At 39.3% G+C, this 25,603-nt stretch overlaps 1 protein-coding gene across 6 annotated transcripts in view; it reads right to left on the bottom strand.

Annotated features, from left to right (window-relative positions):
- LOC126354693 (kelch-like protein 28) overlaps nucleotides 1–25,603 on the bottom strand; it is a 129,697-nt gene that overhangs the window by 24,950 nt on the left and 79,144 nt on the right. For all 6 annotated transcript variants that reach the window (XM_050004504.1, XM_050004501.1, XM_050004506.1 and 3 more), the window contains 2 exons: nucleotides 12,421–12,604; nucleotides 9,954–10,132 (listed from right to left, as the gene is read on the bottom strand). In XM_050004504.1, the coding sequence (XP_049860461.1) occupies nucleotides 9,954–10,132; nucleotides 12,421–12,604 (363 nt within the window). The remainder of the gene's footprint in view (nucleotides 1–9,953; nucleotides 10,133–12,420; nucleotides 12,605–25,603) is intronic.

The raw sequence follows: 25,603 nt of genomic DNA, 5'->3' as shown, positions 1-25,603 counted from the left end.
TTATGATTCCATCAACCACCAAACAGTCTTCTCAGTACTCCAAGAACAATGTGTGGATCACAACACACACATACACACACACACACACACACACACACACACACACACACACACACACACACACACACCATCATGAAACAGACTCTCACAGATACAACCTCTAAGGTGAAGTTCTGAGGAGAACTATCTTGGAGTATGATAGGGTGATGGTCTAGTACCCATTCTGTTTAATCTGGTGCTTGATAAAGTCATCAAAATCTGGCAATGTACGCTGAGGAATCAAGGAATTGGAGCCGAGACCGGAACAATCAAGATAAGGTGCCTTGCTTCCACAGATGACATTGCAATCTTAACCAACAACCCTCAGAATGCTGTCATTGCTGTCCAAGTCCTGCATGAGACAGTGGTGAAGTCAGGGTTACAAATATCGTATTACAATGCCAAATACTTTGAGATCTGGCACTCCAGTAACATCCCTTTGACGACTATACATGGAATGATTGGGATGGTCAATCACTTTCGCTATCTTAGTGAATGGGTCCACCTGAATGGTAGAGATGGCATCTCCATCTTAGAAAGGCATAACAAACTCAACACAGCATACCCTATGTCCCACAATCTGTACAACAAGCAGTGCATTTCGAAGAATGCTAAGGTCTGTCATTACAGAACTGCTGTCAGGCCACAGTTTCTGTATGCCGCACAGACCCTCTTGATGAGCAGAAAAGGCATGATGGATGACCTGGAGAAAGCTGAAAGATGTATTCTCAGAAAAATTCATGGCCCGAGATTGCTCTCATATGGACCCTACCAATTGAAGTCACCCAACAGTTGGTAGAAAGAACTGATTTAATTGACTGGCAATGCAAATGGTTGATACATGTATGGATATTAAGAGTATAAGGCATAAAGTTCTTTCATATTGGTGATACTTGGGTGGACAACAACAAACAGGCTTACCAAAAAGATCTTCTCATTGGTTAAAAGCTACGAGACTAGAAGCCTGTGGCTTAATGAAGTACTAAAGGACTTGGATTTGGCTGGGATCTCTGATTTTGAGGTAGATCATTCCAAATTTTGTGCTATGGTAGAGTCTTGGACCCCACCATCTAGAGTACCTAAATGTCAGAAACACCTTTCACACAAGAGGAAGGAGAAATTATCAACAGGGCTCAAGAGATATTAGGAACAGAAGAGAGCATCAAAACATTGTCAGGGTATCAATGTTGATGGCATCATGGACAATGTTGATGAAAGCAACAGGATTATTGTGGTGAATATTAGATCTAATGCTAAACATAAACTTTTCAGACATGTTTACCAACACAATGACAAAAATTTAACTCGATTCTCACTAATACAACATTCAAAATTACAAATTCCCTGTTACATTTTGAACATTTCTCATAAAGTAAGAATTGTTGCAATTCAAGGCAGCCCATCAAAGAAAACTTCTACCGCTTAGTGGAAACATGAAATAAGAATATGCCCTAAATTCTACATAATAATTTCATTATACTTTGTTGGATATTCTATCACAATATATTGATTGGTTTATGGTGACATAGTAGATGGACATGCATTCAGATGAACAAAAATTCTGTTCCATATTCATAGCTGATATATGAATCCTGACATAATGACTCCATTCTTATGTTACTGAAATTTACTCTATAATGTTGTGTTTTGGAAGAAGGCAATCATTTTCTGTAATCTGTATAGTGTTAACTCATTTATTTAAAAATAAATGCTGCTCGGATGGGTCTGTACAAAGCATTGCCACAGATTTATAGCACGTACCAAGGAAGAGGCTCCTGTAGAAGCAGCTTGTGACATAGCTGGGTAAGCAGAAAGGGGACTCGCCTGCTTGCTAATGAGTTTACTGCAGACTATGGGTATGAAAGACTTAATGGCTGTCCTTGTGTGTTGTACTGAGATGAACCAGCAGAGACAAAATTTCTAGTTGGTGTGATGAATGGTGGCTTGCTTTAAAAGTAGAAAAATGTAAGTTAATGCAGATGAATAGGAAAAATAATCCCATTATGTTCAAATACAGCATAGATAGTGTGACACTCAAAACAATCAAGTCAATTAAATCTCTAGGAATAGTGTAGCATAGCAGTATGAAATGGAAATGAGAATATAAGGACACTAATAGGAAAGGTGAATGGTGGACTTCAGCAGAGCTGGTGTCGGCAGGAAGGATCCAGTTGGCACAGGCTGGCCTTCATTTCAATGACTGATCCATAGACTGTGCCATCTGTGTCCTTCCTACCAACACCATATTTTCTGAATTGTGTAGGTGGGAACTCTCCACACAATATATCAATGTTCTGGTAACCCTCATGGCCTCAACCTTTGTCAGTCATTGTCCTTCATCCACCTAGCCCCTTCCCTCCTATTCCTACTCCACAGCCTAGTGCACCAACAACCTGTTTGCTTCTCTCCTTTTCTGCTCCTAAACACCCCCCCCCCCCCCTCGTTCCCAGCCCTCATGCCCACCCTCCCTGCCCCAGCCTCCTCCTCACGCCCACCACACAACAGATTGCTTCTCCCATAATGTTCTGCTGCTTGCATTCTGGCCTTGGCAGCCAGAGTCTGTGGTTTGATAGTATTTTTGTTGTACCTACCTCAGCATCTCCACTATATGGGGAGTAGCAAGCTATCTTTTTATGAGATTGTCAGTCTATCCTATTCATTATATTACAATTAACTTTTATGATTGTTTAAAAAGTATTGTCATTCAAGCCACAGATGGGCCAATCAGGACTGACTGACCGCCATGCCATCCTCTGTCAGTGGTGTCACTGGACGCAGTACGGATGGGTGGGAGTCAGCATATCGCTCCTCCGTACTTTGCTGTTTTAGTACACCTTGTGCCGCATCCATTTGGTCAAGTAGCTCTTCGACTGGCAGCATGAGGCTGACACTCAAACTTCCAGATGTCAGACACTCAGATTGGTACCAAACATTGTATGTTGATAGAGTATCAACCAAAACTCCGATTTAGTTCATACTATTAGCTGTTGTCTACCAGAATGGGTGTAAACATTAATTAAAAGTAACAGCAAAACTACAGAGCACAGGAAAAGCATAACTGTGAGTATTTTATGTCTATAGTTTCCACATAGAAATTGGTAGAGCATTAGATCATCGTACCAGGTGTCCTGAGTTCATACCCCAAAAATAATTCTTTTTTTTTTTTTTTTTTTTTTTTTTTTTTTTTTTTTTTTTTTTTTTTTTTTTTTTAAACTGTATTATGTGTGAAAGTATTGTATGGGACTATTAATATTTCTGCACATGTGGCACAATTGTTTCTGCATTCTACTGTTCTGACTGCTTATGTTTATTCTGCAGAACTAGAAACGCACTAGCTGCTTCATCATGAGTGATGTCTGTTCTGTCACACATGTGCAACAGGACACCACACCTGTCTATACAAATGTGCTCTATAGGTTTGCTACTTTCAATTAATGAAGCGAAAGCAGACTACCGAAAGAACATTGCTACAAACTCTGAAAAGTCCTTTTACATGTCAGGAAAATGTTCTTGCATTTAACTGTTTCACTCGCAAACAGTCGAAACAGACTGTCATCAGTGAGGTTTCAATGCGGCACCTTTGGTATGATGGCCTCATGCTCTACAAAGTCACTCACATGAGATCTATCACTCACAGATACACCTTTCCTATACTCCATGGCTCTGGTGTTACCATTAATTAGCATTTATGCGTGTTCCGCCAGACGACAGCACACAGAATAAACTAAATTTGTGTTTTGGTTCATTCTCTATCTACATATAATGTCTGGTACTGATCTGAGTGTCAGACAACTGGAGGTTTGGCTGTGAATGCACCCCATTCAAGTCATGCCACTGAGGAAAAATCTGTGCCAGGACCAGTGATCAAACCTGGGTTCCCCGGATTACAGGCAGCCATGCTGTGGCCACTCGGCTATAGAAGCAGACTTTGAAGTTTTAAATTTGTTAAAGTTGTAATTTCAGCAATGACAGTATTAATTTTGAGTCTCAAGAATGAATAAATATTTAGTCGACTAAGCCCACAGAGTTAGTGGTAGAAAGTCTGTTTTCAGACCAAGTTTGGGTTAACTTCTATCTTCATTGTCATCATCATCATCATCATCATATCCAATTTTGGCTTAGGCATCCTTATCTACTCCAATTTTAAGTAGACTGCACCTGATCTTTCTATCTCTTCTCAGGACAACCAACATTCCTTTTTTCTTTGAAGTATATGTTTGTATATCATTTTAGGTATTCATTCATCTGGCATCCCTTGAATGTGTTTATACCATTTCTTTCTGTAACCCTCTATTTTTCTGAAGTATGTTTTTGACATCCAGTCCATTCCCTAGCTCACTATTTTTTACCCAATCTATGAGTCTCATCTCTACTGCCTCACTCCTCTTTTGACTGGCGGTTAGAGTCCAAGTCTCTGACCCACACATTACACCTGACACTGCCTTCACATTATAAAATTTTAGCACTGTCTTTTTTCTAACTTTTTTGAGTAGAGTGTGATATATGGTACCTAACAACTGCTGGAATGTTTGCAGTTTCTATTCTTGATCAGTGTGTGTGATGTATGAGACCTCACAACCCAGGTTTTTAAAAGTATTTATTTGCTCTACCAGCTTATCATCAGTTACTATTTTAGCTCTTAAATGCTCCTTACCATGGACTGCCATTATTAGTTTTACTTTTAAATATTGTCATATTAGAACCATTTGGCACCTTGTGCAACAACCGAATTCCTCTCTGTAATTTATTTTCTGAGTCCATTTAAATTATTTGATCATCTGCAAGCAGGAGTATACTTATAACTTTATTATTATGCCAGAATAACTGGCACGTCTTTGTGACATCATTTATGTACATATTAAATACAGTTGGTAACAAAGGACACCCTTGTCTCACTCCTTGACAGATGTTTCTCACCAACAGACTTCCTTTTAATACTTTGATTCTGTTGTGTATATACGTACTTTGAATTACACTAGTGACATACTGGGGTATATCATTCTCTTCCAAATTTCCCATACTTAAACTCTATTAACTTTATCAAAAGTTTTTCTCTGTATGTTTTATATTTGAAAAAATTACTAAATATTTATTAAAATACAGTTAAATATTAAATTACTGTGTTTTTTAATTTGTTGTAAAAATATCTCACAGAACATAAACCTTGGAAAATGTTAGTCTGCTGAGAAACGTCACTCATCCCATTTGCAATATAAAAAAACAAAAATATTTTCCTCAGCGAGCAGTGACCGGAGAAAACACATATAAAAGTTATGGAAATATGCAAGCTTTCATAGTCAGCAGTTCCTTCTTCTGGAAAAAGGGCTGAACAGAAAGAAAGAAGGATGAAGGAACAGGACTGGCAAGACTTAGGAATTGGGGAAAGCTACAGAAAAGTCATCCCGAACTCTGGGTCAGGGGAGAATTACCTGGGGTTCAGAGTGACTTTTCTAGAACTCTCTCCATTTCATAAATCTTCCCAGTCCTTTTCCTCTATCCCTCTACCTTTCCCTTCATTTGTTCTGCCAGAAGAAGGAGACAGTGGCTTTGAAAGCTTGTTTATTTCCATAACTTTTTTATGTTTTTTTCTCCTACCACCACTTGGTGGGTAGATTTCTTTTTCTATCCAATTATATTAGAGTTATAATCTTGTATTTTATAAATGAACTGGTAACAAGTAAAAAAGTCACAATATCTAGAGGCCAAACTGATCATGTGTTGATATGGTTTTGACTATCTTGGTTGACAAAGTCTACCACACTGTTTCCAAAAAGACCTTGCACAGTCCTTTTGCATACTCCAAAGTGTATCGAAAGGCCATAGTTTGTAGGTAGTGGTTATCAGCTCGTGTTGTTGACAACTGATGACCACAATGAAGAAGATCTTCAATATTGTGTGTCTCATGCCAGCAGCTGTTTGTTTGAATGATGCTGCTGTGGTGTATGTTCATTTGGTGGGGAACTTCCACATGCAGACAGCACTCACTGCCATAGAGCAAAAGTACATGCACAGTCTAAGTTTCAATCGGCCTCTCAAGGCCACTGACAGACTGGACAGGCATTTTATACAGGCAGAAATGTTCTGGTAATGGTTTGAGGCACAGTGCACTCCACTGAGCTGCACCGACAATGCTGGATTACTTGTGAGCCGTCGGCACACGGACCATGCTGTTGAACATCAGCGTTGAGCATGCTGAGTTCAACAGGCTCAGAAATGAAGCAACTTGTGCATACGGCATGTGTGCCTCAACGTGGTATATGTGATGGCAGTGCCTTCCAGCAGAGTTGGCTGTATCTGGCTCACAAATCGCACTGTTTAGGAAATGAGTATTAATTGTATTAAAATGTACATTTGCTCCATTGTCCATATCCTAGTCACATTGTTTTGTCTGTAGTATACATAAACAAAAACTTCAATGTCCATGGACATTTTATAAAGCAAAAGGAAAAGTTCTGTGTCCAATCAATAACGACATCAGCTTATAAAATTTCAAATAGTGCCATACAAATTATTACTCGATCACTATTTCTGTTCAGTAGCAGAATCTTTACAACACATGAAATACAACACTTATAACAAGTACATGCAAAATATCTTGTTCCAAGTAGTACAAGCTGTCTTGCAGATTAAGCCAAATGAACAAACTCACTCCTCAGAAAGAGCACACTTATATTTACACAACATCAAATATCATATAATACACTTTAATGAAACTAATAAGAAAGTATCAGAACCTATTAGAAAACATGAAGGCTAATAATAATAATTGTTTGATCTAGTGATGCAAGGAACAACAACCTATCATCCATTAACTTACTATTCTGCAACACTGCTCATTAAAGTGAATCACCAACAAGCGATGACTGACTGAACTTTGCATCTTATCATATACGGAAAGTCATAATCTTAGATATGTTACTAACTGTCATTTAATTATAACAAATTGTATCAACAACATTGCCTTTCTTAAGGTTCCTCAGTGTGCCATTGGATTAAAATAGCATAGTTGTATAACACACAAGTTACAATAATTCTTAATCACCAATATGACATTTCCTATCATTTTATTACAACAAATCATACAATTGGTGATGGGTTTTTGAGAGTTCTTCAATTTTATGATGATTAGAAAGGGCATATATACATATGGGCTGCAAATGACAGCCAATATGGCATCTCACGACTCTGTACTGAAGAGAGATTATACGCATGTGATGTAAGTGGCATTTTTCCATCTCATTGGTCATTGTTCAAACCCATGTTTAGAATATCTGTCTTGCTAGATGTTGCTCTGCAAGTTCGGAACGACTTCCCAACATGCTTTTTACATGCTATGATGCCAGAAACTCTGTACGCTCAACGCTCAATGTTTGAATGCATGGTCCATGTGCCGATGGCTTTAGTTCTGTTACCAGATGGCTGTATGTAGCAATTTACTGTGCTCAAGAGAGTACTGAGGAAAAGACGTATTCTGTCAAAAAATACAAGCTGTGCAAATCATGTGGACAGCGCAAACCTGCCAGCCTGGATATGGTTTTTGAGTTGTTTCCTACTTCAGCATTTTATCATAACCCAATACATCATTTGATACAAGAATAAAACTGTTCTATTTGAAGCAATTTAATGGGATATCCATTCTGTGCAAGTAATGTGTATTTCTTGTTTGTAACAGTAATTACTCGTTTTTATGAGTATCAGTAATATGTGGTATGAGTTTCACATTGTTTACCTGATGATTCATTCATAGCGTGGCAGTTTCCAGGGAAATAGTGAATTATATCTTTCTTAAACTTCCGGGAGAGCAGTGCGTGTTGAAAGTGCCACTGCCAGGAGCTGTACCAGTCCAGGATTGATTCCACCCAGCACATTAACGTTGAGGGTCAATGTGCCTGTCAGCTTGGATGTTGTTTATGAGTGGGTTCCTACAGCTCACAAGGTGAATATTGGGCAGGCACCCATGTCTCACCTCAGTTACATAATTCACAAACATTTTGAAAACTCCACTCACTTTATATGAATAACACTACACACAAACAGTTCAGATACACGTATTCTGTATCAGGAGGTAATGGGGTGGTGACAGAAAGGACATCCAGCCTCCTCTTAAACCAGGAATCCCTGAACTGTGTTCTGTGGGAGTGAATAAGTGCTCCCCAAATACATTAACAACAGGGCTTTCTTACAACATTTTCTCTTATTTTTAGAAAATTTTATTATGATTTCTGTGTTATCAGTTATGATTTAAAATTGAAATAACCACGGAACAAAAGAGGTTTCTCATTAATTAAAATATTTTTTTTAATTTTATTAGCCTTAAAAAAAATAGGTGTTTCATCAGAATACCAGAATTCTCAAAGTGTTCCACTAAAAGAAAGGTTTGGGACCCACGGCCTTAAAGTAACCATGTCAAACCCATTAATAACCATGCTGACTCTGTGCCAGTGTGAGGCACAAACAGAAAAAACAAAAGAAGAAGAAAAATAGAATTGTACCTTTCTTAAAATCAATACATACATTTAGGAATAGACTATTTTATTAGAAAACCTTAAAAATTGCACATGTGTAAGATTCAAAACATGCCATTATCAGGCAAATTTTGTGGTTGTTATTCCAGCTGATGTGGTCCATGTGTCATGTTGTACCACACCAGAAGTACTAGTCATGTCCATAAGTGGTCCAGTATCATTTGAGAAATGAGTAGTAGGCCTACTCTATGTATGATAAAACTTGATGCAGGTGATACATTGACTAGAATAAAGACAGCAAAAGAGGTCTGACAATGAATTTATTAGGTTGAAACCTCTTATATGTACACAATAATAAGTGATCTGGACTGTCTTTTAAAAAGCATATTTCATGACCACCAACTCTGTATGTTTCATGACATCTAACATTATGTTCCCGAACATCTTACTTGCACTATAGTTTATGAACTCCAGCTTGTTCACGAAACTGTGATTTTTTTTCCATATGAATTACACAAATAATTGGCTCATGACAGTAGAACATTTAGTGTGGGGCTGTTAACAACTGAGAGAAGGAAATATTATTTTTGACTTACAGTTGAAGCTTTATTCAATTAACTGATTTTTAATCATGTTACTGATTCTGAAAGAAGGAATAACGTGTGCACTTTTCTACAGTATTGTGTATTACTATTCTGTTATCTAATGTATAAAAAAAAGGACCAGTGTACAGTATATTTAAACAAAGCTAGTATGTACATCATCTTTGTCTACTTTCAGTAAGGCAACATATTAAGTATCAACATTTATATTTCTTTCTTGAGTTTCACCTATTTTAGAAATATCTAAAAATTCAAAGTACAGGATGGAATAACAACAATATTATTAAAAGGAAAAGACAGAGTGTTACTAACGATAAAGAAAACATGTTAAGTTGCAGACAGGCACACAGTTAAAAAACACTTACATAAAACTTCTGGTCAAAGCCTTCAACAACAAACGAGAAACATACACCATTCATTCATACATACAAGCAAGCATAAATCACGTACACATGACTGCCACCACTGGCAGTACAGGCCGGAATGTGGGATTCCGGCCCAAGCTGCCGGTGTTGGCGATCATGTGGGCATGAGGTGTGCGTGCTTCTGTGTATGAGTAGTGTGTATTTCTGTTTTGTTGATGACGGCTGTGGCTGGAATCTTGATAGAAGTGTCTTTTAATTGTGCCTGTCTGCAAACTCAATGTGCCTTCTTTACAGTAAGCAGCAATATGTCTTTCCTTACATTGCTGATATTCCTACCTGGAGTTTCTATTGCTTAATATTATGTAAAGGATAGATTGCTACTCACCCTATAGAGAAGATGTTGAGTCACAGACAGGCAATAAATAAATAAACAAATAAATAAATATCTAAAATGTTGAAGTTAGCTGGTTGTTTCAACTAACCCATGTAGAAGATTCATAACAAGTCGTTGATCGACCTCCTGTTACAATAAGTTTTCCATTTGCAATAACAGCAGCTGCACCCTCTACTGCTTTAGGAATATTTTGTAACAAATTCCACGTGTTGCATTTCACATGATAATGTTCAAATGTGTCCAGTAGACCAGACTCACTTTTCCCTCCTGAAAACACAAAAAAATTGTGTCATATCAAAGAAGTACAAGAAAATAAAATTTAAAACAATAATGCTTGTTTCTCACATTGTATTCATAGGCAATGAGCTTATGTCAGTGTCTTGTGCATGACTTCAAAATTGTGGAAAACATTCTGAGAATCTTAGCATTGGCACTTGCACATAATGTGGCTGACAACTTCTAATTTCAGGTTACACTTATGTAATCAAAGTAGAAATACAAGGATACACACAAAATGTAACACAGAACAGTAGCTACATAAATCATATCAAAGATGATGATAATATGAGAGCACCCAAAAAACAAGACTAAAAAATTAAAATAACTGCTGCTAGCACAAGTATTAAGCAAAAATATCCTTCTTGCTGTGTGTTAAATTTTAGTCTTAATCAACAGAAGACCATTCACTGCTGATACTGCTATCTTTTTAATTTCTCATTCCACATACGACAAACAGCTGTTTTCATCCTCGATTTATCCATATCTTCTGTATGCATCTTCAATTCATGGTATGATGCTTATTTAGACCTTGCATTATCTACTTGATGTTTTGAATCCTTTGTCTACCTTATGTAACTTTTTTGTGAAGGTTATTATATAAGAGTGATACCCTACATGTATACAGACTGCTTATACTGAAAGGCCTCAAACAAAATTGACATCTAGGCTACAGCATCTGTACAATAGGTCTAGAGGTGCTCTGAATCAGGATGTGACTTGTCCACCTAGAGTTCCATATTGAGAAACTTCTCTTGTAACATTTGTCCTCACAGTTCACAGCAAAATATTCAGTTTTAATCTCACAAAGATCCATATTATTTCAAACAAGGACTATGGAGCAGCTGGTAGTAATAATAGACACTAATGATCTCACATTAAATAAAGCACTATGCATAAAACATGTTAGGCTCCAGCTAGATAAATTAAGTTGAAGTCATTACACAGACAAACAAATGAAGAAGTTCACTGCAGCATATTTTGCATTCTGAAGTATCTTCTCTCATGTTGATTAGATTTTTCGTACTTCCTTTTCCTTAAGGACAGATCACATTATATTCAGGAATAATACAGGCAATGTAAATAAAGTATTCATTCTGAAACAGTAAATGATAAGAATATTGTCTAAAGTGGAAATTTGTACATCCTACAGAGGCCTCTTCAATGATACTGGGACTATTCCACTCATTTCTCTGTGTATTTATTCCTTTGTAACATTTGTTGCCAGTAATAAAGTTTTGGATGAAGTGTGTTTTGGACAAAGTGTGATTTACATCTGCTCAATACAGAACACAGAAATCATAAATATGTGGGCATTATCTCCTTGTATAGGTTCCAGAGAGATAATCTGACCAATCAAAATCAAAATCACTTATGGCACTGTGAAAAGATCATGTTATTGTGTCATGCAAAATAAAAGAACATCTACAATTTTATTGAAACAGAAGGAGAATTAAGGATCACTTTTGTAGATTGTAAAAGCATTTTTGTTTCATCCATACTTTTATTTTCAGTTTTCCTTCCCTTATGTCTGTCTTATCAATGGCCCTCTTTGCCACTCCAATTTCTCACTTTTTAAAATTTCTTGCTTTGCTAGTTACCTCCCACTTGTTATTTCCTGCTGCACCTCCCTTCACCTATAGTCCTGGGGAACTTTTCTAATGAATCCCTTTTCAGTTTTTTTGCATCCCTTTTGTCTTGTGAAGGAACATCCGGTTCTGAAAGTAATAATTTTTATCCTTTTTCCTGCTGCTACTTGGAAAGTGAATCTTTTTTTCTGTCCATTCTTGATTGAAGTGGTTGAGTTAATGCTTCCAAATTCAAAAAAGCATACACTGTGAAACGACATCTGTTGTGCACTAGCTGTCATGTAAAAACAGTTTGGCCTTTTACATTCGCATGACTATCACTAAGTTATCAGTTAGACGAATTTCAATAAACATTTCACAATTCTGTTATTTTCTGAATATTACAAAATTTACTTGCTAGTCGAAAGTTGAATCATAACACATGACATTCTAGTCAGTGACATGTCAGTTGTTTATGCAATCACTGCAAGCAAGTGATGAAACAGTAATTACTGTGCATAAAATAAAGCTTTAACATTCTGGCACAAAGTGACTGAACAGTGTGTTATTGACATATAGATCAGTGATATGTTGAGAGGAAGGTGTTACCCAAAAGCTGCTATTGATTTTGAAATTTCTACCAGTGTACTGTAAATTATAGGAGAATGAAAATAAAATGAGAATTCATTAGAAGGTAAAGATTATACATACCAATGACATACACATCATACTCTTTGGCAGCTGTAGCAAATGAAGATCGTGCATGGTGCATACTCTTTATGCATATTTTGTGACCAGGAAGATGATAACTCCATTGACTAAATCCAGGAGTAAAACATTCTACACTTGCATGAGTGGTTGTATCATCCATTTTTCCACCTATGACTAACATCACCTGCAATATAATTACAGTATTCTCTGCAGACCTACCATTATGAACACAGTTCCTGAAATAATAGGATGAAAATGCTACATTTCAGTATGCTCTCCCCCTAGAGTTTTATAATAAACTACCAGTAATTAACTATAAGCTAATAAAGATTAAACAAATAAAAATTGAATTCTGTCTGAGCCTGTCTTTCTGTGATTCCTCAAACCCACTGACTATACTAATGCTCATAAAATCTTGATTTCTCCATAAAAGTTCAGTTTATTTCACTTGATGAAAGACCCACAGTATCAAAAATTACTGGATTTGGCACAAGTATCTATACTTCAGTCAGTTGCTGTTGTGTGTTTTTTGTTTTACTTTGTCATATTTTCATTTTGGAACCTTCCCTTCTTTTATTCACAAAGGACTTAATTCATTGTATAATGCAGTTTGGAACCAGATAAAAACTACTGAAGCAGCTCTCAAAGCCACTGCAAAGAGGGGTTTGTGTATGCAAACAACTGTGATACTAGACAAAGGAGAGGACAATCATTAAGGATGATGGCTAAAGAGTTGATGATTATACTTGTGTTCTTTAAATCATCAAAGTATGTCACCAAGAAGTTCAAAGGTTATAGTCACACTATAACTCACTTTTTCATGTGCACAATAAAAGATTCAAATGCAAGACAAGTCTCTCATACAACTCCTCTTCCTGTCCTATCACTGGCATTTCTTATCTGAACAGAGGCAGGCCACCCATAAAGGAAGCTGTGTCATCTATAAACTTGCTTCTCAATGTAATGTAATTGACTTTAATGACTACTACACAACCTATGTAATCTGGGTCCTTGCTTTCTCTAACACCAGCTTTTCTTAATTTCACAGGAACGAACTCTCCCTACACATATCCTGTATTTTCACAACCTCCTTCGAATTATTGCCCTCATCACTACCATCTGACTTCTCACCCATTGTTCTTGCTTCCACACATTATGCTCTGTTACTCCCATACCAGACTCTCAATCTATGTGGCACTCTTCCACATCACTCTAGCTGATCCATGTCTTCCTTTTCTGCACTCTTTTTCTCAATCCATATCTTTCATATTCCCCTTGAATTAGTTTATTATTCTTGTAATTAGCTTATTACTCTTGTAAGAATGAGTCCCTAACCTATCTCCCTGTGTAGGTGCCAACCACCTCCAATCAATGTGTCTAGCCCCCTTCATTGCATTACTTCCATTTTCTTACCACACACATCTCTTAGGCCCTGTTCCACAACTAGGAATAGTCTCTCTCTCTCTCTCTCTCTCTCTCTCTCTCTCTCTCTCTCTCTCTCTCTCTCGCTCGCTCTGTGTGTGTGTGTGTGCGTATGTGTGTGTGTGTGTGTGTGTGTGTGTGTGTCTGTGTGTCTGTGTGTGTGTGAGAGAGAGAGAGAGAGAGAGAGAGAGAGAGAGAGAGAGAGAGAGAGAGAGAGGGGGGGGGGGGGAGGGAGAGAAGGAGGGAGAGAGAGGGGGGGGGGCGGCAAATACACACTTGTTTGTGTTACTTAGTTCTCTGAAGAAAGATTTTGCCCAGAATGTCGGCTACAAATAATTATTTTCTAAATAGTTATCTGCTAATTAATATTTTTTTCAACAAAAATAATCAATTTTTGAAAATATAATGTAACTGGATGGATAAAAAAATCTACTCACCAAGCAGTGGAAGGAGAAAACACATATAAAGGCACTGAAATGTGCTAGCTTCCAGAGGCAGTGGCTGCTTTTTTTTTGCAAAAGGGTTGAAGGGGAAGGAGAAGGGGTGAAGAAAAAGGACTGGTGAAGTTTACGAAATGGGAAGAGTTCAGAAAATTCACCCAGAATTTTGGGTCAGGTGATGCTTATCAACTGGAATGTGGAGGAACGACTGATTGTTGGGCACTGCACTGGATAAGATTTGAAAACCTAAGAGCTTAAACATGGAAGACAGAGTAACACACATGACAGAGATTACTGACAAAAACATTGTGCACAAGTTACTAAGAGCAGAAAGCTAAGTTCATTGTAGGTGGTAGAGATGGGGGAACAGAAAAATAGATAGGTCACAAAATAAAAGACACAGAAAAGTGCAAGGAAGTGAAGAAAGAAATAGTTACTGAGAAGAAATTAATGCAAATAAAGGCCTGATTGGTGTCAAGAACCAAGGATATGTTGTAACAAAATCCCCGCCTGTGGAGTTCTGAGAAATTGGTGTCTGGGGGAAAAATCCAGATAGCACATGTGGTGAAACAGGCACTGAGGTCATGATCGTCATGTTGTAGAGCATACTCTGCAACAGGATATTGTGTGTTGTCAGTATACACCCTGTACCTATTCTCATTCATCTAACTTATGACTTTGTGATAGTCATGCCAATGTAAAAGGCCAAACAGTTTTTACACAACAGCTGGTGCACAACACATGTTTTTTCATTGGCAGTGACAGTATATGCTTTTCCAGTTACAGGGCTGGTATAAGTGGTGGCAGGAGGATGAGTCTGACAGTGGGGAAAGTCACAGGGGCAAGAGCCACAGAGTAGGGGAAATGGGTGCAAAAGGACCATAGGGTCTGACAAGGATATTGTGGAGATTGGTAGGGTGGCAGAAAGATGTTCTAGGTGTGATGAGCAAAATGTCAATTAGAATGGACATTGTAAGGCAGGATTTTACGAAGTCATAGCCTTGTTGAAGCAACTGATTAATACACTCAAGACCAGGATAAAATACTGAGTGACAAGAGGTGTACTCCTAAGTTGTTTTTAGGAGGGATAAGCAGTACCAGGATTGAATATCATGACCTTTGAAGGTCTCAGGTTTTCAAATTTATCTGATGTAGTGTTCGTCAGTTAGCCTTTCATCCCCATCCCGTGATGTATGGTCCCCTGATCCAGGGTTTTGGATGAGCTTTCCAAACCTAAACCTCGCCAGTCCTTTTTCTTCTTTCCCCTTCAACCATTCTGCCAGAAGAAGGAGCTACTACATCCAAAAGCTTGCACATTTCAATATCTTTATGTGTATTTTTTCCTGGCGAGTAGATTTTTTTTAATCTATCCAATTCAATATTCTCTCTCTCTCTTTTTATGAGTAGTACCCCAGGAGGTGCTGATAAAATGGGGGAAGGAGGAGGGGGAATGGGGGGGGGGGGGACAAGTAGAGAAGGGAAAAGGACTTGGAGGTGCAGTGGTGAGACGTAAGGTTTGTGTAGTACTGGAGTGGGAACAGAGAAGGGAATATATAGGTGGAAAGACAGGGACTAGTATAGGTTTAGGACAAGGGGGCTACAGGAATGAAGGATATAATGTACAGGGAGTTCCAGCCTGTGCAATTCAGAAAACCTGGTGTAGATAGGAAAATCCATATGGCACAGGCTGTGAAGCACATCATGTTGGGTGGCATGTTCAGCAACTGGGTAGCCCAGATGTCTTGTGGCCACAGTTTGGTGGTGGCCAATCATGGGGATCGACAGCTTGTTAATTGTCATGCCCACTTAAAAAGCAGCACAGGGCTTGCAGCTTAGTTGGTGGATCACATGGCTGCTTTCACAGGTGTCCCTGGCTTTGATGTGGCAGGAGAGGCCTGTGACAGGATTATATGAGCCATGAGGCAAGCATTTGGAAGAGTGGCAGAGTAGTGACCAACAAAAATATTGTGCATGTTTAGGGATCAATGGAATATAAGGGGCACTCAAATGGAAACAAGACTGATGGAAAAAATAAGTAAATTGATTATTATTTCAGAAGTAATCACTATAACTGTTAATATATGTATCCTACTGTGAGGCAAGATGGTCAACACCTTCACATTAAAACATTTACAGTTGCCTACAGAACCATTGCTGTATCCAGGCATGTGCCTCTTCATCCGAAACAAATCAACGGCCACTTACATCTTTATTCAGGGCTCAAATATGGAATTCACATAGGGAGAAACTGGTACTGTATGGTGGATGTGTAAGGGCTTTCCAGCAAAACTTCTGTAGCTTACTTGAAACAACCTCAGCAACATGTGGCAGCTGCTCCAGTCCTGGGTGTTACTGTCTCATGAGAGGAGTGCTGCTTTGTTGCAGGACAGTGGGTATATGGGAGGAGGTAGGTCACTGGAGATACAAGGCACAGGAGATCTGTTTTCTGGACAAGGTTTGGAGGTTAATTTTGGTCTGTAAAGGCATCCATGAGATCCTAGGCATATTTGGAGAGGGACTAATCATTACAGATGTGATGTCCCTGAGTAGCTATGCTGTATGGAAGAGACTTCTTGGTATGGAATAGGTGGAAGCTGTTGAGTTGAAGATATTGATGGTGGTTAATAGGTTTGCTGCGGACAAGGTACTGACATAGCTATCCTTGAGGTGGAGGTCAACATCAAGGAAGGTAGCTTGTGGTGTTGAGGAAGATCAGGTGAAGTGAATAGGGGAGGAAGTGTTGAGGTTCTGGAGGTATGTGGATAAGGTTCCTCACCCTCAGACCAGAATTCAAAGATGTCATCAATGAATCGGAATCAGATTAACAGTTTGGCATTCTGGGTGGTTAGGAAGAATTCCTCTAGGTGGCTCATGAATAGGGTAGCATAGGATGGTGTGATGCAAGTGCACATTGCTGTACCATGGATTTCTTTGTAGGTGATGCCTTCAAAGAAAAAGTAATTGATGGTGAAGTTATAGTTTGTCATGGTGACCAGGAAGGGGACAGCAGATTTGGAGTTGGTTGGGCAATGGGAAAGGTGGTGTTCAATAGTGGTAAGGCCATAGGCATAGGGGATGTTACCCTATAGTTGACAGGGATGAGCAGGGTGATGGGTGGTAAAGGAATGGTTCTGGGATGAACTTAAGGATCTTAGGATGGACTGGAAATCCCCCTGAATATTTGGAATGATGTTGCTGTGGTAGGGTTTGTACGTGGATGTATCTGACAGCTAGCGGAGTCTCTCTGCCAGGTAATACTTGCAGCTCATAACCGTATTGGTAGAATCTTTGTCAGCAGGTAGGATTATAATGTCAGGGTCAGGTTTTAGGTGATGGATTGTGGTTTTTTCTGCAGATGTACAGTTGGTTTCCATGTTGATGGATTTGGAGAATGATGATAAGGGAAAGTTCAAAGTTTGTAAATTATGTAAAGTTAACAGGGGTGATTTGGGGGCAGTGGGGGTGGATGGAGCAGTAAACTGAGTCAAGTAGGATTCATTGTTGGTTTTGGATTGAGTCTGATGGGTAGGGTTGATGGCAAAAAGTGTTCTACTACAGGAATTGGGAGAAAGAGAAAGAGAGAAGAACTTTAACAAGTCCAGAATGAACGAATTTTGGAGAGGGTCAAAAGGTAACGCCTTTTGAAAAGACTGATAATTCTATGGGACTAAGGCTTTTCATGACTATATTGTATGTCTCTTTAGTTTCTGAGGGTTTGGTAAATGTAGCAGGTCTGCAATGTAAGGTTTGGCAGCTATGAGGGGAGGCATGGGAGGTTTCATGGGGGCTCCTGCAGAGGATATGGATAGTGGTAGTCCAAGGCAGGAGTATGTGCTGAACAGGTTGAAGAGCTTTTTAAGATAGCATTGAGCATGCTCCTCTATTTCCCAGAGTGCAAGAGTTTATGCCTGAAAGACAGAATGCAGAAATTTTCGATTGCACAGCAAGAGAATTTTATGGATGAAGAGGAGGTACTGCAAGCAAGTTTTTGTCTAACTGATATGATTTTGTAAGATTAGGTTGGAAAGGATTGTGGCCTGGTAGAATTTGGACAGATAGAGGTAACTGTGGAAGGAGTGGCTGCAGCTGGGGGTAATTTGATGGTCAGGCCATTCTGGGGGATTCCATGAACTAGGCAACAATGCAGGAACAGTAGGTGGGACTGGGTTCTGGCTTGGGATAGGGAAATTTTTCTGTAATGGCACAGACAGAAGGAGCAAAGATCCATATGAAGGATAAAATGCCTATCAGTACCTGAGGAAAACCACAAAAGGGATGAAATGTAATGAGCATAGTAAAAAAAGGGAATGAGGGAGTAGAGTCTACAATGAAGGCAACATATGTAGTTCATGTGACACAGGAAGGTACACAAAAACACATGAAAGTACATAAGGCTGGATGGAGGTAGTGTGATACGTTCGAAGGTACAGGCATCATTATATCGGTGAGAAGAAAGTGGGACACCAGGCACTGCACTTACAATCTGCACAGTCACAAAGCAATTTGCTGCACGTGGACAAGACCATTGATCCAGTGTGCCTTGGAAGATGGAATGCATACATTTTGGTAGCTGACAGTAAAACACTGAAAAGAAGAGGGGAAAAAAGTTTGGATACTCAGTAAAGTAAAGCCATACAGCTTAGCCACATGTAGTCATTGGATCTGTAGTTATAGCAGTCCCCTTACAAATATGCAAAGGGTCTCATGGATGCCTTCACAGAGCAAAATTACCCTCCAAAACTTGTCCATCAATAGATCTCCTGTACCTCATCTCTTCAGACAGTTATTACCTCTTACATACCCACTGCCCATCCACAAAGGAGCATTCCTCTTATGACTCAATACCACCCTGGTATGAAACAACTGAACCAAATTCTCTACCAGGATTTCGACTACCTGTCACTGTGTCCTGGAATGATGAATAGCCTGTCCTCAATTCTCCACACCCCTCCCACACTGATATTCCGCTGTCCACCACAACTATGCAATATCATGGGCATTCCAACTCCACCCCTGCTACCAAACCCTTGGGTCATGGCTCCTATTCCTGCAATAGACCTAGATGCAAGCTACGTTCCAGACCTCGTCCCACTATCATCTGCTCCAGTCCTGTCATAGGCATCTCCTGCGCCATCTAAGGCAGGGTTACCTGTGAAAGCAGCCATGTGATCTACCAACTAACCTGTACACCCATGCTGCTTCCTATGTGGGCATCCCAACTAACAAGCTGTCTGTTCACATGAATGGCCACTGCCGAACTGTGGCCAGGAAACCATTGGAACACCCAGATGAGCAACATGCTGCCTAACATTATGTACTTCACTTTAATGACTGCTTTACAGTCTGTGCCATCTTGATCCTTCCTACTAACACCAGCTGTTCCAATGTGCAAGTGAGAACTCTCCCTACAGCATATACTTCACTGCCGTTCACCCTCTGGCTTAAACCTTTACTAGTCCCTGTCTTCCACCTACCTATCCCCTTCTCTGCTCCATTCCAGTACTGCACACACCTTACATTCCATAAATGCACCTACTAGTCTGTTTCCCCTCTCTACTTCTTTTCCTCCCTCTGCCCCCTCTACACCTCTCCATATCTTAACACAGCCTCCCAACACTGCACCTAGCAATTCTATTCTGTCTCCACCATGTCCCTGCAGTTCTGACAGACAATACTATCATCCTCCCTCCCCACCACTACCCCACTACTCCTACCCCACCCTCTCCCACCTCACCTTACACATCCTTCTTACCTCCACCACCCCTCCCCACAGATTGCTGCTCACACCAGATATACAGTCACAGTAAGGCATCAGTGTCCAGAGACAATGGCCATTTGTGTGTGAGTTGTGCTTTGGAAATTTTTGTGTATTTTCTACTTTGGAAGGAGAGTTTTGTCTTAAGATGTATTTTTTATTGTGCTTTTCTGTGACTCAACACAACCTTTGCATGGTAAGTAGCAATCTATTCTTTCTATATTATTGTTAGTAGCATCTTACACATAAAATGACTATATCTGATGCACAATAAACAGTATTTATGGCCACCTACTTCACACAGTAAGGTCAGCCCATTACAGTGTAAAGTAATTTTGACTGAATATTATGAAAAGGACAGTTGCTATTCACCATATAACAGAGGTGCTGAGTCACAGATAGGCACAATGAAAAGACTGTCAGAAAGTGAGCTTTCGGCCAACAAGGCATTCGTCAAAGATAGACAACACACACACACACACACACACACACACACACACACACACACACACACACAAACAAACACATGACCACAGTATCCTGCTGTTGAAGCTTCAATAAGCAGCAACTATGGTCATGTGAGTGTGAACTGCATTTCGTGTGTGTGTGTGTGTGTGTGTGTGTGTGTGTGTGTGTGTGTGTTGCCTGTTTTTGACAAAGGTCATGTTGACTGTAAGCTCACTTTCTGAAAATCTTTTTGTTGTGCCTATCTGTGCCTAAGCATCTCCGCTTTATGGTGAGTAGCAACTATCCTTTTCATAATATTGTTACATTCCAGTCTGGATTTACTGTTGTTTGGTATTTTGACTGATGCTTTTAAATTCTTATGTTAGACACTATCATCTGTCAATGGTAATATTATCTTATCACACATCCCTCCACAACTGGAGTATCACATGAAGTACACCTGAGGGCTGTATGTTGCTTAAAAATATTATATCTCTGCAGGAGTTAATCCTTAAAGTCTCTTTATTTTAATAATCTAATAGTCCTATCATGTTGTTCACCATATTTGCCTACTGCAATCCACCATTATCATCAACAATAAACTGTGTTTTTTTATATCTCACGTTATTTTTTCCCCACTTGTCTTACACCAACATTTAATTCAATATTATTTTTTATAACTGCCATTACATTAAATATACTGAAGACTAAAAACCACAAATTAAAAGGGAAGGTAGAACTACTGTAAATAAGTATTCACCAACATGCAAATTCAACACATGTGCACCCTGAACCATCACAAATCCAAGCAGGACACTAAGATATAACTATTTATTGAAACAACCTGCATATGAAACTTCCTGGCAGATTAAAACTGTGTGCCACATTGGAAGTCGAACCTGGGACTTTTGCCTTTCATGGGCAAGTGCTCTATCAAATGTTCTATCCTTGCGCAACTCATGGATCATAGGACAACTTCTTTGAAGGTTGGAAGGCAGAAAATGAGGTAACGACAGAGGGTGGGTCATGAGTCACGCTATGAAGCTAAGTCAGAGTACTTGGGCATGAAAGGCAAAGGTCCGAGGTTCAAATCCCAGACTGACACACAGTTTTAGTCTGCCAGGAAGTATCACTCTGCTGAAGAGAGAAAACTCATTCTGAAACATAAATATGCTTACAAAAACTGTCATTGGTTATTTCATTCTCTGTACATTTATCCTTGACTCTTTAAATATTTTATTCGCTAACATTACACCTTATTCTTATTGTATTGTACATGTATTAGTCCATCTTTACTTTACCGTACATGTTGTCCAAGTGCTATTGAACTAGTCGAAATAACATAATGCAACATAAAGTGGAAACAAAAACAGATAATACATAAACAATTTTACACTTGAAGTTTCCCTGTTTGATCTCTATTTGAAGAAAATTATTGTTTTTGCTTATTTAAAAGCTCCTGTGCTTCCACATTCCTCAATACTACTTCTTTAAGCATCTGTAACACTTTTTTCATTATTCTTCATGTAAGAGAGAGAGAGAGAGAGAGAGAGAGAGAGAGAGAGAGAGAGAGAGAGAGAGAGCGAGGGGGGGGGGGGGGGGAAATCTGTCTGCACAATACATGTAAAAGAATATCGCTATAGTTAGAGGCTTTCTAAATAAAATGTGTAGCTTCAATGACTGCTATATGTTGTTGTTGTTGTTGTTGTGGTCTTCAGTCCTGAGACTGGTTTGATGCAGCTCTCCATGCTACCCTGTCCTGTGCAAGCTTCTTCATCTCCCAGTACCTACTGCAACCTACATCCTTCTGAATCTGCTTAGTGTATTCATCTCTTGGTCTCCCTCTACGATTTTTACCGTCCATGCTGCCCTCCAATGCTAAATTTGTGATCCTTTGATGCCTCAAAACATGTCATACCAACCGATCCCTTTTTCTGGTCAAGTTGTGCCACAAACTTCTCTTCCTATTCAATACTTCATCATTAGTTAAGTGATCTATCCACCTTATCTTCAGCATTCTTCTGTAACACCACATTTCGAAAGCTTCTATTCTCTTCTTGTCCAAACTAGTTACCGTCCACGTTTCACTTCCATACAAGGCTACACTCCATACAAATACTTTCAGAAACGACTTCCTGATACATAAATTTATACTCGATGTTAACAAATTTCTCTTCTTCAGAAACACTTCTCTTGCTATCGCCAGTCTACATTTTATATCCTCTTTAGCTCAACCATCACCAGTTATTTTGCTGCCCAAGTAGCAAAACTCATCTACAACTTTAAGTGTCTCATTTCCCATTCTAATTCCCACTGCATCACCTGATTTAATTCCACTACATTCCATTACCCTAGTCTTGCTTTTGTTGATGTTCAAGACCCTGTCCATTTCATTCACCAGCTCCTCCAAGTCCTCCGCTGTCTCTGACAGAATTACAATGTCATTGGCAAACCTCAAAGTTTTTTATTTCTTCTCCTAGGACTTTAATTCCTACTCCAAATGTTTCTTTTGTTTCCTTTACTGCTTGCTCAACATACAGATAGAATAACAATTGGGGATAGGCTACAACTCTGTCTCTCTCCCTTCTCAACCATTACATCCCTTTCCTGCCCTTCGACTCTTATAACTGCCATCTGGTTTCCATACAAATTGTAAATAGCCTTTCGCTCCCTTTATTTGACCCCTGCCACCTTTAGAATTTGAAAGAGAGTACTCCAGTCAACATTGTCAAAAGCTTTCTCTAAGTATACAAATGCTAGAAACGTAAGTTTCCCTTTTCTTAATCTTTCTTCTAAGATAACTCGTAAGGTGAGTATTGCCTCAAGTGTTCCAACATTTCTACGGAATCCAAACTGATCCTCCCCAAGGTCCGCATCTACCAGTTTTTCCATTCGTCTGTAAAGAATTCGTGTTAGTATTTTGCAGCTGTGACTTATTAAACTGATAGTTCGGTAATTTTCACATCTGTCAGCACCTGTTTTCTTTGGGATTGGAATTATTATATTCTTCTTGAAGTCTGAGGGTATTTCGCCTGTCTCATACATCTTGCTTACCAGATGGTAGAGTTTTGTCATGACTGGCTCTCCCAAGGCTGTCAGTAGTTCTAACGGAATATTGTCTACTCCCGGGGCCTTGTTTCGACTCAGGTCTTTCAGTCCTCTGTCAAACTCTTCACGCAGTATCTTATATCCCATTTCGTCTTCATCTACATCCTCTTCCCTTTCAATAATATTGTCCTCAAGTACATCGCCCTTGTATAAACCCTCTATATACTCCTTCCACCTTTCTGCTTTCCCTTCTTTGCTTAGAACTGGGTTGCCATCTGAGCTTTTGGTATTCATACAAGTGGTTCTCTTCTCTCCAAAGGTCTCTTTAATTTTCCTGCAGGCAGTATCTATCTTACCCCTAGTGAGATAAGCTTCTATGTCCTTACATTTGTCCTCTAGCCATCCCTGCTTAGCCATTTTGCACTTCCTGTCGATCTCATTTTTGAGACGTTTGTATACCTTTTTGACTCCTTCATTTACTGCATTTTTATATTTTCTCCTTTCATCAATTAAATTCAATATTTCTTCTGTTACCCAAGGATTTATAGCAGCCCTCGTCTTTTTACCTACTTTATCCTCTGCTGCCTTCACTACTTCATCCCTCAGAGCTACCCATTCTTCTTCTACTGTGTTTCATTCCCCCATTCCTGTCAATTGTTCCCTTATGCTCTCCTTGAAACTCTGTACAACCTCTGGTTCTTTCAGCTTGTCCAGATCCCATGTCCTTAAATTCCCACCTTTTTGCAGTTTCTTCAGTTTTAATCTACAGATCATAACCAATAGATTGTGGTCAGAGTCCACATCTGCCCCTGGAAATGTCCTACAATTTAAAACCTGATTCCTAAATCTCTGTCTTACCATTATATAATCTATCTGATACCTTTTAGTATCTCCAGGATTCTTCCATGTATACAACCTTCTTTTATGATTCTTGAACCAAGTGTTAGCTATGATTAAGTTATTCTCTGTGCAAAATTCTACCAGATGGCTTCCTCTTTCATTTCTTAGCCCCAATCCATATTCACCCACTATGTTTCCTTCTCTCCCTTTTCCTACTGACGAATTCCAGTCACCCATGACTATTAAATTTTCGTATCCCTTCACTACCTGAATAATTTCTTTCATCTCATCATACATTTCATCAATTTCTTCATCATCTGCAGAGCTAGTTGGCATATAAACTTGTACTACTGTAGTAGGCATGGGCTTTGTGTCTATCTTGGCCACAATAATGCGCTCACTATGCTGTTTGTAGTAGCTTGCCTGCACTCCTATTTTTTTATTCATTATTAAACCTACTCCTGCATTACCCCTATTTGATTTTGTATTTATAACCCTGTATTCACCTGACCAAAAGTCTTGTTCCTCCTGCCACCGAACTTCACTAATTCCCACTATATCTAACTTTAACCTATCCATTTCCCTTTTTAAATTTTCTAACTACCTGCCCGATTAAGGGATCTGACATTCCACGCTCCGATCTGTAGAATGCCAGTTTTCTTTCTCCTGATAACGACGTCCTCCTGAGTAGTCCCCGCCCGGAGATCCGAATGGGGGACTATTTTACCTCCGGAATATTTTACCCAAGAGGATGCCATCATCATTTAATCATACAGTAAAGCTGCATGTCCTCGGGAAAAATTACGGCTGTAGTTTCCCCTTGCTTTCAGCCATTCGCAGTACCAGCACAGCACGGCCGTTTTGGTTAATGTTGCAAGGCCAGATCAGTCAATCATCCAGACTGTTGCCCCTGCAACTACTGAAAAGGCTGCTGCCCCTCTTCAGGAACCACATGTTTGTCTGGCCTCTCAACAGATACCCCTCCGTTGTGGTTGCACCTACGGTACGGCCATCTGTATCGCTGAGGCACGCAAGCCTCCCCACCAACAGCAAGGTCCATGGTTCATGGGGGGATGACTGCTATAGATGTCGCACAAAACCCAAAGAAATTTTTATCATATGTTCAGGCTGCTAGTGACACCAAAGGTAGTGTCCACACACTCACGGATAACACAGAAATTACAATTAACAGCAACCATAAGAAAACTCTGATGTGAATTGTTCCTTTACA

Source organism: Schistocerca gregaria, chromosome 3 (genome assembly GCF_023897955.1).
Source record: "Schistocerca gregaria isolate iqSchGreg1 chromosome 3, iqSchGreg1.2, whole genome shotgun sequence".
Classification (NCBI taxonomy): Eukaryota; Metazoa; Arthropoda; class Insecta; order Orthoptera; family Acrididae; genus Schistocerca; species Schistocerca gregaria.
The sequence above is the reverse complement of the archived record's forward strand: the minus strand, read 5'-3'. Positions and strand labels throughout refer to the sequence as shown.